Source organism: Mytilus galloprovincialis, chromosome 8 (genome assembly GCF_965363235.1).
Source record: "Mytilus galloprovincialis chromosome 8, xbMytGall1.hap1.1, whole genome shotgun sequence".
Lineage (NCBI taxonomy): Eukaryota > Metazoa > Mollusca > Bivalvia > Mytilida > Mytilidae > Mytilus > Mytilus galloprovincialis.
The window spans coordinates 68,883,637-68,902,761 of NC_134845.1; the positions used below are offsets into that span (position 1 = coordinate 68,883,637).

Consider the following 19,125-nt stretch of genomic DNA (forward strand, 5'->3'; position numbering starts at 1 on the left):
GTCTCTTTGACAAGTTGCATGAAAGCAACCCAAAAGAAGAAAATACAAGAACATTTACCAATTGTGCGTATCGTTTTAAAGTACTGTAATTAAGACAGTGTGGTCACGTCATGAAAGCAGAAGCACACAACGACTTCATCAGAATACCATATCATTAAACATGTTGAACAACGAGACATTTTATGGTATGACAAATATGCAAAAATAATCAAATATATTTTCTTCGTACTCATGGGTGTATGTTGTTTGGTCTTTTTTCTAATCTGTGGTTTGTTGACGTTTTTTGTGTTTTTTTTACAATAGGGTTGTCAGTTTATTATCGACAATAAGTTCGAATATCCCTTTAAAATAGGTCGTCTTTTTATGATGTGTCCTTATAAAAAGAATCATTTATTGGTATTTGACAATTGCTTTAAATTATTATTATTTTTGTGGTTACAATAACTAAGTTGATATATTTTGCCTTATTCCGGCATCAAACATCAACTTATAGCACCGAAGTAAGCATAGAGTGGTCAAAAACCATGTACGCGGCTTATACGGTAGTAATTCTTGAACGCACTCAATTTGTCAATCATATTTGTATCGTGTGCAGAACGAGCTTTAAGCGCTTGTACAGCGTACGAGAAGCGTACATAAGCGTTTATCAGGCGTTCAAATAAATTTAGTTGGCGTATGTCTGTAGTTTGTCTTACGTGTATGAAATGCACGCTACGATGAAAAACGTCACTTGAATGTTTTTGAGACCCGCTTCGGTCATACCTGTGACGATTATCCGATCCGTGTTTTCTGCGTGTATGGGACAATGTTATCATGGGCTGTTTCACTAAACGAAAATGTATTTTTATTTTGATACCAACTGAGGCCCACCTTCAGCATGTTCAGGTGCGAGAGTTTTTTGCTGCATAGAAACCTATTGTTGGCTTTTGGCTGTGATCTGCTCTTTAGTCGTGTTGTTTTCTCTTTGACATACTCCCTATCTCCATTTTCAATTTTAATGTTTGTACGTCTTCTGGATATTCGTGGTCTTGTAAATTAACGGACATATGCAACAATATAAATGTCACAGCAAGTTTTGTTGAACGCGTTTTACGTTTATGATACGCAACGGGTACAATTCATGCGTTCGGATAGCGCTGAAACTGTGCCAGTTTAATGTACAAACACGCCCCGCATACGTTCGAGTAAAAGTCCAGGTAAGGGTCGAACGATCTTCAGACGTATTACGTGCCCTAAACAAGTCTTATCTGTAGCGTTTCAAAGCGCTTTCAACATATGTATTACGTACGTGAAGCGAACAGTAGTACGCTTGACAAGCGCTAGAGCTAAATGAAAATGTTTTGTTGCATGAAAACATCCTGGAGTTTAAGCGGTCACCTAGCGTAAACAATTGAATTTCGACGTATTTCGAACTTATGCAACGCGTGTCTAACAATTGCTTAATGTTCCTCTTGCGTACACCTAACGTATACGAACTTAGTCAATTTTCTCTTTTTTTTTGGTGCACGTCGGTCTATTAGCCAATGTATGACGCCGGCATAAAAGATTATAAACTCTTCTTATTATTTAGACCAGATTTTTATCTGACAAATCTGTGTTTCTTTTCTCAGGTATTTGTTGCTCTTTTATACATAGGAGAGAAACATTTGCATAAGTTATAACCCTACATTACCAACTCTCCATTTTCAAATTTCAATTGTGTAATGCAATTCGCCGAATCGGTACACGGAAACAATATATTAGTTGTAAGTTTCATTTGCTTAAATATTAGGTGTATAAGTGTATTAGAAACATTGATGAAACAATCTGAAATTATTAGGGAATACAATAATCGTATAATAATCGCAATTATTGATTGCACAATTATATAATATTGGTTATATTGATCACTACCTAAAAATGTACACATATTTTACAGGATCTCTGATGCATGTGATGTGCGTGTCTGTCTCTGAACTGTATTATGGATTGAACTGTTGCCTCAATTAAAACTTTACAATAAAAAATATTTGAAAACGATAAAACAAACAACTGATTCTGACAGACATTTCATTTAAAGTTTAATCTCTGCACTTCTAATAGTTTATATAATCCTCATTCGAAAACGCAGAATTGGTATATCTCGAATCATAATATTCCAGATTGGATTGCAGATTTTTACTTTGAGATGTACTTTTATAATCTTTCCTTCCTTGATTATGTGCCAGAATATTAACGTTGTTACGCGGTGATCTTCTTTTACTATCCTATTAAAAAATGAGAATAATAGTAGACAATATATATTATTTCATATTTTCAAATGAGAAGAAAAATACAATAATGACGGAGAAGGCCTCCAAAAATAGAAATGAAATAAAATATATTGAATCGTTTACGTAATTTTACGCTGAAATAAAAAAACCTCACAAAGTTATACATTTTCTTCTTTAATAAAATATTTTTACTATTTATGTTTGTAAAATTGTCTGCTCAACCAAAGACAGTCATTAAAATATGATTTCGGTTAATTTGTTATTTCCTTCCTTTTTAGCTCACCTGGCTCAAAGGGCCAATTGAGCTTTTCTCATCACTTGGCGTCCGTCGTCGTCGTCGTCATCGTCATTAACTTTTACAAAATCTTCTCCTCTGAAACTACTGGGCTAAATTTACCAAACTTTGCCAGAATCATCATTGGGGTATCTAGTTTATCTAGAATATTAATATAGATAGAGATAAACTGTAAACAGCACTAATGTTCACCAGAGTAAGAACTGAAAAAAAGTCAGCATAACTAAAATGGTCAGTTGACCCCTTAACGAGTTATTGCCCTTTATAGTCAAGTTTTGTCAATTTTTCGTAAATTTTTGTAATCTTTCACAAAAATCTTCTCTGAAACTACTAAGACAAATTTAACCAAACTTGTCCACAATCATTATTAGGGTATGTAGTTTCAAAAGTGTGTCCGATGACCCGCCTGCGAACCAAGAAGGCCTACATGGCTAAAAATACTACATAGGGTAAAATGCAGTTTTTAACTAAAATCTCAGAAACCAAAACATTAAGAGCAAATCTGATAAGACAGATTTGTTTGTTATGTCAAGGTCTATCTGCTCTGAAATGTTTTGACCAATCAGGCAACCCAGTGTTGGGGTGTTGCCCCTGAATTGGTAATTTAAATAAAAATTGCAGCTTTTGGTTGTTATCATGAATATAATTATAGATAAAGATAAACTGTAAAGAGCAATAATTTTCAGCAAAGTAAGACCTACAAATAGGTCAACAGGATCAAAATGGTCAATTGACACCTTAATGAGTTATTGCCCTTAATTGTAAATTTTTCAATTTCATAAATTTTGTAAAATTTGTAAATTCTTACAAAATTTTTAACTAGTGGGGTAGATTCAAAGGTTCATTATAGATAGAAATAGCAGCAAGAATGTTCAATTAGTAAGATCTTCAAACCCATCACCCTCACCAAAACACAATTTTGTCATGAATCCATCTGTGTACTTCGTTTATGATATGCACATACACCAAAGTGAGCGAGACAAGCTCTTACGAGCCCCTAGTTTTTATATCCGTCATTAGTTTCGAAGACGTTTTTTGAGTACGAAATAAAAAGTAAAAATGAAATAAAACGTGCACTCAAAGGAAAACGCACAAAATTAACGCACCAAAACGTTGAAAACTTAACACTATGTCTATATGACACTGACAGTGAATCTTCTTTTACGTATTTAAAAAAAGGTTATGTCAAAGTTTCTCTATCGTTTTATTTTCCTTTATCTATATCAACGAAGGAGTAAGAGTCTATATAATATCTGCTCAAGTGTTGTTGAAATGAAGCGGTGCATTTAATGCATATATTATGTATATTTATTGTTTAGACTTTTAGCAAAAACTTTTAATATCCAAGACTGTTGCAATAATATGCATAATGTTTTAGTTGTTTTTTGTGTTGTGTAACAACGTAACCTGATGAGTTAAGCCATTTCATTTTCAAACGATATACACATTGATCTTAAGTTGTGAATTTAAAGCACTGTCCCAGGTTAGTGAAGGGTATGGCGTAGACAAAAAATGTGCCCGTCCAAAGTATGAAACTTGTAATCATGTGCTGCATAACATAATCGTTTTTCGATTAATATTTTGTACACTTATCAGGCTGGTACCTGTTTTATTATGAATTGTTATACATTTGTCATGTCGGGAACTTATATAGCTTGCTATGACATATGATTTTAATCTTGGTTCACGGCTTACCAATATCTATATAGTTGCTATCATGTACCGCATTTAGTCCCTGGTGTATTTGCATTGGCAATCACAAGACATATTATTATATTCATGTAGTAGTTTATAGCCTAAATGTGCGAAATGTTGACCATTGTTGAAAATGCAGGCATTCTCATATAATACTCAATAAAAAACGGAAATTTTAAGAGCAGGTGTATACACTGTCATGTACTCACCCAGTTAGTAGAAGATTGATTTGGAACCATGCGACTGTTTTGTTGATGTTTTTGATATTTTTTGTAACTGTTCCTGATCTATATAAAGTATGCAAAACGCATTTAATCGGAATAAAGTGCACAATAAACTACGAAGGATACATTTAAAATTTGTCGAAGCAATTGAGTACAACCAGTGTATAAACATATAAGTTATTGTTACATTCTGAACACAAATGTCGTTAATCGCAATTAAGACATAAAAACGCATTACAATATTTGTAACAAAAGAAAACTGAAGTAAGCAGTTTGCTTAATTTACTTAGAAAATAAAACTCATAATAGAAACCGGGATAATAATATTGTATTTTACCTAGATGTGCGTTTCGTCTACAAAAGACTCATCCATGAAATTCGAATAAAAAAGGTTAAAAAGGGCATATTACGTACGAAGTTGAAGAGCATTGAGAACCATAAATTTCTTAACGTTTTACCAAATACAGCTTAGGTTATTGTTATCAATGACTTATATGCTTAACGAGCTTGTAAAATCCTGCATGAAAATGATTATATCCGAATTGTGCTGTTCTTGTGAAATCGTTTTGAACATGGCTCTGAATAAGACCAGATTGAATAAATCTGTAAGCGCGTCTGTTGACATTCTTTTTTTTTCATCGTTTTTTTATGTTTTATATGAAACTCACCAGAGGATTGAATAAAAAATCTGACACACAGATAAATAGACCCTGTTTAAGGATAATAAAAATAGATAAATTCTACAAATATAGTGGAATTTATATCATAGCAACATTTAAACATATATATATATATTTTGTTGATCTCTTCCTATATAAAAAGTAAAATCACAAAAATACTGAACTCAGAGGAAAATCAATTCGGAAAGTCCATAATCACATGGCAAAATCAAATAGCAAAACGCAACAAAGACGAATGAACAAGAACTGTCATATTCCTGACTTGGTACAGGCATTTTCAAATGTAGAAAATGGTGGATTGAACCTGGTTTTATAGCTAGCTAAACCTCTCACTTGTATCACAGTATCTTTAAAATTTAATATCACCACAAATATTGTATTTGCATTGTGTCATATATATCAAATTTATTCGTGCAGTGATAGTTCACCTTTTTTTGTTCAACTGCCTTTTCTGTCCAGTTAAGCCATTCAAAGTAATATGTCAGAGTGTGTCCTTTTGTGTTGTTATGTGACACTACTGTCTCAGCTTGTTATGTAATTTTATACACATGTCCTTAGTCAGGAGCCTGTTTTTTATTGCTTGTCGTTTGTTGCTGTGGTGAATAGGGGTTTCTCGTTTTTTTTTATTAGATAAAGCACTCATACCACATTTTCTGACTTCAAATGATGAGAACTATTGTTTCAATATTGACGATTTCTGACAATAACAAGCAAAAGTAATTTTCGAGTGATATCTGATTCTAGGTTAAAAACAAATGCTACATATTTGGAATCGTACTTGTTGCAAGAAAAGCAGCGTTTCTGTGGGTAATGGACAATCGCATAGTTTTAGCTAGGACTTTCGAGTTGCTTTATATAAATATACAGTTTTTCTCAATATGACTGCGTTATAATGGTGTAAAGAAAAATATATAATGCCTGTGTCAATTATAGTAACTTAAGAAATGTTTTGAAAGCAATAATTGACACTGACATACACTAAACCAGCATTATTTACAAAAGTAAACCTTTCAACGGAAAGTGAACTTACTTGCAATGCATTCAAAAATGTTTTCTCTGAAACTTACGCAAAACATTTTATGCATTATTATTATCAGTTTACCATAATTATTATTATTTGTAGATATTTTAATTTTTGTTATATATATTTCAACCTACCTGAAGAGAATTGAAAATTGCGAAAAGGTATTGAAAGATGACCAATTTTTCCATCATGGAAAATACTCCTAGTACCCACGTAACACCAAATAATGGTAACAGTATGCATACACTTTTAAATCCAACCCTAGAATAGAAATAATTAAAGGGTATTTTTTATCCAAGATACCATTGTTTCTGTATTATAGTTACACTATTGTTCCTTCTTATTTATTTTCGCTCAAATAAATTAATCATATAGATTTCTATGGTAAATTCAATAACATGCTCTATCGTCAAATTACAGGCTTCTTAATGATATTTTGCAACACACAGAAAACAAATATCAGACATTGTCATTGATATGTACGAAAGCGAATTAGCGCCATACAACTTTTTTTTTAATACTGCTTCCTATGTTCGCGTTATAACGCAAACTTTTGCGTTGTAACTCAAACATTTGCGATATAACGCAAACCTTTGCGCTACAACGCAAACATTTGCGGTTAACGCAAACCTTTGCGATATAACACAAACCTTTGCAATATAACGCAAACATTTGCGAAATAGCGCAAACAAATTTATTTCAATTATTCATTAAGTTTTGTATGTCTGTCTGTCCGTCTGTCATTACTTTTGGTTGTGATTTACTAGAAAATACGAAAAGAAATAAATACAATCTTTATAATAAATATGCATAGGAATATAAGGGATTACTTGAAGTGCAATTATACATGAATCAAGAATGATATGTGCATCAGAAAAGTATTTAATTTAACAAGCAAATAGATATAGTAAAGACATATTTTAATTGAAAGATCAAAAATAATGTCATACAATTGTGAAACTCCCAGGTCAAATAGAAAAAAATGATCTTTCTGCTTTAAAATGAATTATTAATAATGAAACATTTTGTTTTCAAATCTCAGAATATGATAATAATTCTATGATAGAAAGTCATTGAGTTTATATTTCAATATAGTGAAGTATTTTAAGAAGCTTTGGTAGCAATTTGAAAAGAGAGAACATAATTATATTGATAAAACATCTTTATTCTATACACTTTTTGCCAAATGGTAGCTTTTCTTTTAATATAACCAACTTCACACAGTCCTCAATAGTTAGCAAAGGTACCAGGATTATAATTTAGTACGCCAGACGCGCATTTCGTCTACATAAGACTCATCAGTGACGCTCATATCAAAATATTTATAAAGCCAAACAAGAACAAACTTGAGGAGCATTGAGAATCCAAAACTCCAAAAAAGTTGTGCCAAATACGGCTAAGGTAATTTATGCCTGGGATAAGAAAATCCTTAGTTTTTCGAAAAATTTAAAGTTTTGTAAATTGGAAATTTATAAAAATGACCACATTATTGATATTTATGTCAACACCGAAGTGTTGACTACTGGGCTGGTGATACCCTAGGGGACGAAACATCCACCAGCAGTGGCATCGACCCAGTGATGTAAATAGTTATCAAAGGTACGAGGATTATAATTTAGTACGCAAGACGCGCGTTTCGTCTATATAAGACTCATCGGTGACGCTCAAATCAAAATATTTATAAAGCCAAACAAGAACAAAGTTGAAGAGCATTGATAATCCAAAATTCCAAAAAGTTGTGCCAAATACGGCTAAGGTAATCTATGCCTGGGATAAGAAAATCCTTAGTTTTTTGAAAAAGTGGCAGTGGCATCGACTCAGTGGTGTAAATATTTATCAAAGGTACCAGGATTATAATTTAGTACACCAGTCGCGCGTTTCGTCTACATAAGAGTCATCAGTGACGCTCATATCAAAATATTTATAAAGCCAAACAAGAACAAAGTTGAAAAGCATTGAAAGTCCAAAATTCCAAAAGATTGTGCATCAAACGAGAGCTTACTTTGGAAGTATATTTATATTTTGCTATAGCTGTATTAGCAGGGTTGATTTTTTATATTCTTCGATATTACTTCATTTTATTAAATGTTCTTTGTACATATATATACATGTATTTATTATCATGTATATAATTTTTTGGGCCTAGTATAGCTTGCTGTTCGGTGTTAGCTAAGATGCCGTGTTGAAGACCATACTTTGACCCGTATTTAATGGTTTCATTTTAGAAATGTTGAATTAAATGGAAAATTGTCTCATTGCCATTAATACCATATCTTCTTATATCTATTATCCTACTCATTATTTGTCAATGATATGTTCTAAAAAATCAAGCATTTTTCTTTGCAATGATAACACAGGAGTACAAATGTTAATGTATGCAGTCTCCTCTATTAATAACTGCTTATCCTTTGAATCTTAAATAAAAAATAAGATAAAACAAATGTTTGCTTTATATCGCAAATGTATGCGTTATAACGCAAACATAGGAGTAGATAATAAAATAAAAAGTTGTGTGGCGCTAATACGCTTCCGTAGATATGTTCATTTTCTTTTAACATGTTTAAAGATGAATGTTGATAAAATAATGGAATATCTGAAATCCCAATATATTTCTAGCTCCTGTTATTATAGCCATAACCGATTCTTTGAATTAGTTGGTAAATAATACTCTTCAACTTTGATTTTAACTGTTTAGATTGGGGCATCAAAATAATTTTAACAGATTTAACATACTGACCAGCATGAGTCATTACTATCAAATACAATAACTTACTTTGATTTCATTTTCAGGGATTTCTTTTCAAACCCTCTCGCTGTCATTATTCTATACACCATTATAGCAAAAATAACAAAATTAATCTGAAAAACACAATTTGAAAAATATGTACAAAACCTATTTAGAATATATGTTATTTACTTCTAGGGAACGTGAAATTATTTGTTTTTTTCTCTCTGATTTTCTTTATTGTGCAAAATGGATTGAGGTTTTTCTTTCTACCCACCGCTGACCCCGGCTACCTCATGTTTAGATTCACTGCAATGTTATTCACTTTCCTTATTTGGTACTAAATTTGCAGAATTCACTAATGATTTTCATAAAACACAATCATTTGCCCTTTATGGGTCAAACAGTCAATTTAAGTCAATTACAGTAACTTTGACCCCCCCCCGAAAAAAAATGTGACAAATTGGAAAAAACTTGAATCATAATTTCATGTCGATATGCACAACTAACTTATTCATGTTATTATCTACAAAATTTCATTAAATTCTGTTTGTGGTTTCAGAGAAGTTGCAATGACAAACTGTTGCAGAGGTATATTGAAGCAAATAAGTTAAAAGGGGCGTTACTCCTAGAATAAAATTGAATCATAATTTCCTGTAGATATGCACATCTACGTAGTATGTTCTTATTATCTACAAAATTTCATGAAATTCTTTTGGGTTGTTTCAGAGAAATTGCGATGACAAACTGTTGCAGTAATATATGAAGTAAATAAGTTCAAAGGGGCGTAACTCCTAGAAAACAAAATTTATCGTAATTTCCTGTCGATATACACATCTACATAGTATGTCCTTATCATCAAAAAAAGTTTCAAGAAATTCTGTTGTGTTGTTTCAGAGGATTCGCATTGAAAAACTGTTACAGTATATAATATATTGAAAATAATAATTTCAAAGGGGCGTAAGTCCTATAAAATAAAATGAATTGTAATTTGTCGTCGATATGCACATCTACATAGTATGTCCTTATCATCTAAATAGTTTTCACGAAATTCTGTTGTGTGATTTGAGAGGATGTGCGACGGAAAGAAACAGGACGGACAGACTGACTGACAGACTGACGGATGGTTAAAAACAGTAGGTAAATATGCTTCAATGTATAGTCATATCGTTCTTTCTTTGACTTTTGTACTTACCAAAATTACAAGCAATGCTGGCCCGATGAACGCCCATATGAGGTTTGATTCAAGGGTCAACCAACAACTAGAACAAAAAAAAAAAAACAACCTATACGACCATTATTTCAAAAATTGTCAAACACTATTAACTAACAATTATGTAGATCCCTTTAATGCATGGCCATTATTTTCTCGGTACATGTTTGTCTAAGCGGACCTTAGAGGTTAACGAAGCAAAAGCTTGAAAGATAATAATACATATTCTTGAAATAAACAAAAGGACTTGCGAAAACATTCTTCTACATTTGAAACATGTAAAATGTAGAAAGACATCATCTTCAAAACTGGATGTCAACGCAGAGCTAGATACATGTAGGTAAATAGGCAGACAAAAGATAAATTTAAAACAATATCAATTGAATTCGGTTCAAGTTTGGACATTCCCAACATGTTAAAACTGTAAACAATATAATGCTTTAATAAAGGCATTGAATACGTATAGTAGAAATTAAAACCATACATGTATAAAGAAGTTTCTAGACAGTTCATGTCAGAAAACATGCACATATGATAAGCTGACAATAATTAAAGTCTGGTTTTTAAATTCTTTAAAATACTGAAACAGGGGAAGGGATATAGAATGTACTGTTAAAGGAAAGATAGAGTATATGCAATGATCATATTGGCTATAATATAATAGATACTTAGTGTTATTAGAAAAAGTGTTTTTTCAAGAGTTTTCTATTTGAATGAATGTTGTTTAGCCTGCACTTTGTAACAACAGGTGTTTCACATGCCAAAATATTCATACATATGTCAATTTGTTGGCGTACTGATTCTCATATATGATCTCTGTGTTTCATCTTATAGAGACTTCACGTGGGAATGTAACCAGTATAGAAAATTATGGTAGCGTCTAAAATTAAATATAGGTTAGGGGTAGTTTATAATTTTAGTATTGTTAACTCTTAGAATGTCACGGCATATACACGTTGAAAGTATGCTGCACAGCCCTTTTTTGACATTTGAATAAAACAGTAATGCATATCATTTTTTTTCAAGATACTTCATAATAAAAGTGGCACATTGTTCAAATTGAGGTTTCTTCCATATATCTTTTTAATTTATTTTTTATTTTTTGAGTTCTTCGTCAGAATTTCTCCATTAGTCCTTTTTATCTATGTTATATTTACAAACAATTTTTTCCATTACATTGTGGTTTAATTCCTTTGTATAAATAACATAATTTATACTGCACTCGTTCTATTTGAGCAGTCAAAATGCGTTGACCGTATATGTGTATGTCAAAAATGTGTTGACCGTATATTTCTATGTCATATACAGTCACTGACCTGATATCACTTTTCCGCATGTATATTTAATAGAAATTGCCGAAATTATAATTAATCATTCATACGACCTATTCAACCTGTCCTTGTTTCAACTGTATACAATGACTCAAACTTATTTTTTATGCAAATTTAAGAAAATAACATATTTCACTTGTTAATATTTTTGGTTTGCAAACTATAAATCATCACATTTTATGCTTATTGTTGATATTTTAGTTCATTCTCAAACAAATTCGTTCACCATCGATTGTTGGTTTCAGCAGGTTATGTACATTTTATTTTTGTATATTTCTCCGGCTACGTGATATGAGGCCTTTAAATAAAAGGGGGAAGTTTCTCAATATTTAAATCAATAATAACATTAACACATTAAACAACAAATGAAAATGATTTTTCTTTATATTGCAACATAAAGACAATAATAGTGCATTGATATGACATATCAACGATACGAGCCTCGCATTTCCCCCTTTCTAAGCCTCATCCTTTTAGCGTTGATTTATCAAGTCAATGCACTATTATTGTCTATATAATAAGATAAGCTATAACATGACAACTACGTACAACTGATGGTTGCCATAACCTTCCAATTTAGTCACAATGGCAGAAATTCCGACTATACCAGCAGGAACAACTGAAAAAAAAATGTATTCTCGAACAGATTCGTTGCTGTGGTCATATTAAGCATTCTACATGTCGATGCTGTGAACATATTATCGAGTTCTTGAAAACATCTACAAACACTATAGTCCTGTTTAATGACACAGTATATTCGCAAACAGTATAGTCCAACATGTTTGCCATACGAATCAAATCTCAAATGCAGACTTAGCAACTTTTATGTTTGCAATTCACCATTCAGTGAATTTTGTGTATGTACGTAGTTAGTCATGACCTATCTATTTTGAAATTGCATGAAGTTAGCAGTATTAGTTAACTTTACTTTCTGCTATATACAATTTAATTTGAGAATTTAAAGCTGGGTAACTATGTTTTACTCATTTATTCCATCGAACTAAAGATAAAGGATACAACAGGTACAGTTATGCCTGTCTCATATCTTACCTTGTAACTAGAAATTGACAATAAGGCTCGGTTGAAAACAATAATTTACGACCAACAGGATGTTTTCGGTTTCCCAATTGTGAACTTTACATTTCTATGTAGGAACATCCCAAAAGCACCTTCATACGGAGTATATATCTCCAGATTGATACAATATTCCTTGTTGTATTTCCTATCATGATTTCCTTGATAGAAGGTCCTGCTCACACGGAATTTGAAGCTTTTATACCAAGAGATTTATGTGGTGATCGAAGATGAAACTATTCCTTAGTTAATTTTATAGACGACATTACGAGTTGATTGACCGCTATGGAATATCTTTTTAAAAGACGATGACGGATATGTTCTTAATGTCGTTACTTTAATCCTGTTCCCTTTTCACAAATTCGACCTACCGAATTAGACCTATAACCGAGTTCGTACTTACTGGAGAAACAAGACGGGTGAAAATTGTGGAGCAGAATCTTCCTACCCTTTCAAATCACCTGATATCATACCCTTTTTGGGTGCGGTTCGTGTTGCATAGACTTTATTTTTCTATGTTGTAATTTGATTAATATTTTTTTGTCTGTTTGTCTCTTTATCGTTTAGTCATGTCGTTGTCATTCCATTTTCGATTTATGAATTTGAATGTCCCTGTGGTATTGTTCGTCCCTCTGGCGTACTAAATTACAATCCTGGTACCTTTGATAACTATTTACACCAATGGGTCGAAGCCACTGCTGGTGGACCCCCGAGGGTATCACCAGCCCAGTAGTCTACATTTCGGTGTTGACATGAATATCAATAATGTGGTCATTTTTATAAATTTCCTGTTCCCAAAACTTTAATTTTTTTAAAAAACTAAGGATTTACTTATCCCAGGCATAGATTACCTAAGCCAATATTAGCACAACGTTTTTTGAATTTTTGGTTCTCAATGCTCTTCAACTTTGTACTTGTTTGGCTTTATAAATATTTTGATATGATCGTCACTGATGAGTCTTATGTAGACGAAACACGCGTCTGGCGTACTAAATTATAATCCTGGTACCTTTGATAACTATTTACACCACTGGGTCGATGCCACTGCTGGTGGACGTTTCGTCCCCGGGGGTATCACCACCCCAGTAGTCAACGCGTCTGGCGTACTAAATTATAATCCTTGTAACTTTGATAACTAATTATATACATACCCCAACATGCAGGTAACAACCGATTAGTTATAGATTCTTTGTGGAATACAAAAACAAACATCTTCAGAATGAGAATTCCCTCAGCTAGCATTAGAGCAAAGTCTGTTAGGAACATGTAATGCAAAGCAACTGCAATTGCCGTACATACATCCTGTATATAAGGAAAAAAACATTTTCATAATTTGTTTTTATGCAGAAAAGTAACGTTGTCAACTTTATAGCTACATAATCTACGTATGGTATAACGTATTGCGAATGCATTATATGATTTGTATTCCTGAGGAATTTATATTGCGGTTATAAACTTGTATTATTTGATTTCCACATGCCGTAATTTTCAGATTTGTTTGCTTTAAATATAATGATTAATGGCGTATCAGGTACACAAAATCAACATACACCTTCAAGTTCATGTTTGCTTATTTTGGGTAGTACCATTTCAACAAAAAGCACGTAATGATATTGATATGCTTTACATTATGTATTTTGCAAAATACATACCAATTGCATCTAAATTCATGCAATCCTGCGTAAAACACATAACAATTCTTAAGAGTTAACCATTATAGGTCAATGTAAGGCCTTCAACACGGAGCCGTGGCTCACTCCGAACAACAAACTATAAAAGACCCCCACAAATTACTAGTGTAAAACCTTTCTAACGGGAAAACCAACGGTCTAATCTATATAAAACACGAAAAACGAGAAACACATATAAATTACATAAACAAACGTATATATATTCGTTTGAGGTTTAGAACTGTTCATATTAATGCCAAATTAACAATTCATTGGAACGTGTCGTTTATTTAGAGAACCGGTTTAGCTATGTTCAAAGTGTTTTATGCGGGTCTTGACCTTTTCGCAATAAACACAAATATCACGTCATCTTTCAATCTCCGTTGCAGAGATCACATATCCATTCCGTTCAATACTTTGTAACACTACACTCATATCAAGTGCAGTATTGCGGAGCATGTATGGAACAGATATGAACTCTGCGCCGGAGATTAGTCATCTTTATGTTTAAAATCAACACATATAATATATGACTAATTTACTGCCTCTTACTTTATTATCTGTTCGTGTTATACCAGCTAGGAATATCGAATACGACAGAATTAAGGCCACACATAAGTTCAGCAATATTTTTGTCCTATCTATTCTTAATTTTGTATCATGCCTACAATAACAGCATAAAACAAAATACATTAGCAAATATTATATTTATTGTATTCAGATTTACTACAAGTGAAACAAGCGGCGGACCATATCTGCAGTCAGTGTATTGTTGTTCAATAAAACATAGTTCTGTCAGAAGTTGCTGTTAAATAAAACGACTGAAAGAGAACAGTTTCATATTGAAAAAAAAACCGTCCGAAGAGCTTTTCTAAATGTCCTCATCAGGAACGCGCACAGCCTAATATTTGAGAGCAAAGGATGTTTAAGAATATCTAAGGAGCTTTATGACAAAAAAAAATATAAATTAGCAGGCCAACTCTGACTGAGGGATTTTTTTTTTAAATTTCTAATATTAATAAACGGTAAATTTGAAAAAGGTTTGTTTAATATCATAAGTTCCTAATAACTGACTACTGAGCTGAACATACCCTCGGGGACTGAAAGTCCACCAGCAGAGGTATTCATCAAGTGCTGCAGAAAGAATGGAAACAGCACATAGCATAATTATAGGCGTCCGACGCGTTGTTTTGGTTTTACAATCATCATTTATGCCCAAAGACAAATACTTTCAAGCCGGGAATATATAAGATAACCAATAAAAAATGGTGACGAAAACCATTCTCTAAAGGTCCCCCGCATTATGTTGATGTTTGATTTAATTCTTACATTAGATAAGAACAGTGTAACCTTAAATAAGGCAGACGAAAATTTAACAAAATGGCATATTGTATTAATATGTTGATAAATGAAACGAGCGAACAATCAAATCTGTTATTTCAAAATTTTATTGACCTCATTGTCTATTTTAAAATATTGTAAATAGATCAAGCTGACTAATCATACATGTAATACTTTAATATCTTATATGAACATGTTTACCAAAGATTTTTTTTCAATGAAAGGACATCATGTATATACGGCGAAACGTAAAACGTAATAATGCAAGTTGGCTGACTGTTATTTTACTCTTCCAAAATACTATCAAATGCAAATATAAATAGCTATTGCAGAACACTAATAGTCATAAAACCTGGTGTCTTAGTTGAAACAAAACATGACGTATTGTCAGTTTTTAAAACTTTTTCTACAGACTGATTGCCTTTAAATGAAGCACTTATTATTTGCAGTATCGATAACATGTGTATGAATACGTGTAAACATTACTTCAAAATATGCATGTGATCTCCCGATGCTAATAAGAAAATAACATTAACAAACATTGCACTTTTTTATTGCTTCAAATAAGTATACAAACCATTGGTTCATTTATAAAACAACTTTCAGCGTTTGTGGGCTAATATTTATGTTATCTTTATTAGTCTAGACCAACTCTAAATTTTGTTTCATAACTTACCACAAAAGTACAGAATACATGAGAATTGTAATTAGCAAACACAAAATTGAGACTCCACATCCTATGGCTGAAATAAGACTGAGTGGAAACTGATGTAAAAGTGGCTAAAAATAAAATAATAAAAAAAAATCAATGAGTTGGCACCAATGATTATTCTTGAATTGTCTGAGTACTAGTTAAATACTAATTAAGATGTTCCTTGTTTTCTGATCACAAATAAAAAAGCCACAAAAAAGAACCTACAAGGAAAATTCCAAACGCAAATTCCTTAAGCAGATGGCTCAAAGACAATAACCGAATAGGAAACAGCTGCCATGTTATAGACTTGTTACATGCATTTACTTATGTATGTATGAAATGGTAGGATACAGCTTCTTTTTCGTTTTTTTTTGTTTTTATAAAAGTACATGTTTTAAACTTCTTTTTTCTAACAATATGTTTTTTTTTCAACATAAGGCCCAATTTCTACTGCAGTGCGAAAACATATAACCATGATGACAATCGTCTGTCAAGTGCAATACATTCAATAGGGAGTTAGCTGTTGGTTTCTATTATTGATCTTGTTTGCAGCTCTGATTTCATCTTGGCGGTTTTATATGTTTACTATGTTTTACCAAGCGTAGAAAATGAAATATACATAAGTTAACAACCGACAAACATTCATACAGACTTTTAGTCAAAGGTTAGAGTCACCATTTTTCATAATCGAATAAATCTAGATCTCAAAGTGTTGACGATATTTTTTTCATTTAATCAAAGTTACTTAACCGAGCTTAACTTCCCTATTTGATGATATAATCATGATCTTCACTCTACTATTGATGAGCTACATTAGCGCCAAGTTTTTTTTTACTGCTGATGTTAGATTATGCAAATAGTACAACATAAGTAGAGCTTTACTAGTGAAATTCGTTATATTGTTCATGTTGGTAATTTTTAGTTTGTGAAGAACCTCTGAAGTATGGTATTTGACAAATGCATGCTATGTTTTGTTGTTCGATTTCAGAGGCCTTACAATGTCTCTTACCTTGAACACTTTAAAATTCGTTCATTCAAAACTGATACCAAGACAACTTAATCTTGAACTCTTAGACCATAAACACGACAGTTATACTATCATTTGTTTTATGCATGTGTGCCAATTGCTCGACAGATTTTTAATAACATGTAAAATGTAGCCCTATACCGTCAAGTGTACTGTGCAATTCATATACACGTTGATCCTCGTTAAGAAAAGATGTGTAATTACGCTCTTTAGTAATGGTATAAGTGGGTTGAGTATAGCAGTCACATACTGGCTGAAAACCTCCATAATACATGTAAGTGTGTTTTGTTAGATAATCCTTAACTTTATCATTGAATTTATGTACATATATATACTTCTTATATCTATCGTGTAAGTGTATGTATTATTAAGTATAAATTCATATACGTACTGTCCTTCCTGGACTCATTAACATGGCGAAATTTGTAGTGTGGTTATATTCACATACTGTGTAAGAATCTGTTGATTCAACAACTCGTGATCCAAAAGATGACCACGCTCCATTTGTAGTATGGCTATAGAACAGTTGAAATATATAAAAAAATCACTTTTTTTTCTAAAATTCACATTATACTGTTATATATCTTTTTAAAAATGTTAATGTTCATTTTAAATTTACGCTTTAAAAAATGAATGAATAGGCAAGCGCTAATGAGAAATAAAATGTTGTTTATATGTTTATGTTAATTAAAAGTTTACCAAATTTGTATTATATCTAAAACGTTTTATGTCTAGAACATAGAGAATTAATACAACACACAAAAAAATAATCATATTTGATGTGTTACATGTTTGTTTTTCGTTCATGTGTTACATGTTTGTTTTTCGTTCATGTGTTACATGTTTGGTACATAAATTCTCGTTTGAATTGTTTTACCTTGTCATTTCGTAGCCTTTTATAGCTGACTATGCGGTATATTCCTTGCTTATTGTGAAAGGCCGTACAATGACTTATAGCTTTCATTTTTGTTTTAGTTGGTTTCTTCAGGAGAGTTGTCTCATTGGCAATCATACAACATCTTTTTTTTTATATAATAATGCCTGTCTATAGGTTAGTGTATGGTCTCACAAACATTTCTTATACAAAGAAGGTGTTGATACACCTGTCATAATGCCTGTTCATTTTAAAAAGCATAAACGCTGAGTATTGTGTTCATGACATTATTAAGACAGAAATCATATTGGGTTTTTAGACTTGTACGGATTGATTTTGATACTTACTGAGCACCAAAATCCCAAAATCCACAGAAAGGTGTCGAGTAGTCTCCCTTAAAAGAAAACATTCGTTTGTTTAGAAAATATCATTGCTTAATTGCAACCAGTGTAGTGTTTTGTAAGGCGTTAAGCTTTTAAAATTTTCTTATCCCAGTGAAGTTTGTATTATAAAAACATAAAAATCAATTTGTTATTTGTCACGTAGCTGTATTGTTAATTGCGCTGCCTGGTTACTAATAAACTAAACAGCGTTCAAACCAATCTTATGAATCTTTTGAAAAAATAAACGAGGAATCGTTCATGCGCGTAGCTATGTTTACGACAAAAAAACGGGTGTACACTTGATTTTTGATTAAAAAAAATCAATCTAAAAATAAAAAGAACTGGTTAAATCCACATCAACCTTGTATTTATTTCTTCAATGGGGACATAAAGAGACGAAATTTAATTTTCAACGAAATGGTATCATATTAAATGTATATTTGTTTATTTTCTGTAAAAGTCTGAAACTACTGTGAATTCTGCGTAATTTCTTTTTTTTAAAACAGTTTTTTTTTTCGGTGGCAATATTTAGGTACAGTATGTGGTTAAAGGTTTTTTTTAATATCTATCATAACTTAGTCAAATCTTCATGAAATGTTATAGAAGTTGGTCAAAACCGTTTA

General features: G+C 32.0%; 1 protein-coding gene across 2 annotated transcripts in view; it reads right to left on the minus strand.

Moving 5' to 3' along the window:
- Positions 1 to 1,838: 1,838 nt before the first annotated feature.
- The window catches only part of LOC143043489 (adhesion G protein-coupled receptor B1-like), a 40,020-nt gene continuing 22,733 nt past the window's right edge, over positions 1,839 to 19,125 (minus strand). The window contains exons 15-26 of one of the 2 annotated variants that reach the window (XM_076215770.1): positions 18,467 to 18,513; positions 17,637 to 17,760; positions 16,201 to 16,304; positions 14,736 to 14,847; positions 13,665 to 13,815; positions 11,989 to 12,058; positions 10,091 to 10,157; positions 8,944 to 9,029; positions 6,305 to 6,431; positions 5,135 to 5,176; positions 4,452 to 4,529; positions 1,839 to 2,246 (exon numbers count right to left, since the gene is read on the minus strand). In XM_076215770.1, coding sequence (XP_076071885.1) covers positions 2,076 to 2,246; positions 4,452 to 4,529; positions 5,135 to 5,176; positions 6,305 to 6,431; positions 8,944 to 9,029; positions 10,091 to 10,157; positions 11,989 to 12,058; positions 13,665 to 13,815; positions 14,736 to 14,847; positions 16,201 to 16,304; positions 17,637 to 17,760; positions 18,467 to 18,513 — 1,179 coding nt within the window. In that variant the 3' untranslated portion in view covers positions 1,839 to 2,075. The remainder of the gene's footprint in view (positions 2,247 to 4,451; positions 4,530 to 5,134; positions 5,177 to 6,304; positions 6,432 to 8,943; positions 9,030 to 10,090; positions 10,158 to 11,988; positions 12,059 to 13,664; positions 13,816 to 14,735; positions 14,848 to 16,200; positions 16,305 to 17,636; positions 17,761 to 18,466; positions 18,514 to 19,125) is intronic. The other variant, XM_076215771.1, reaches the window with a different exon arrangement.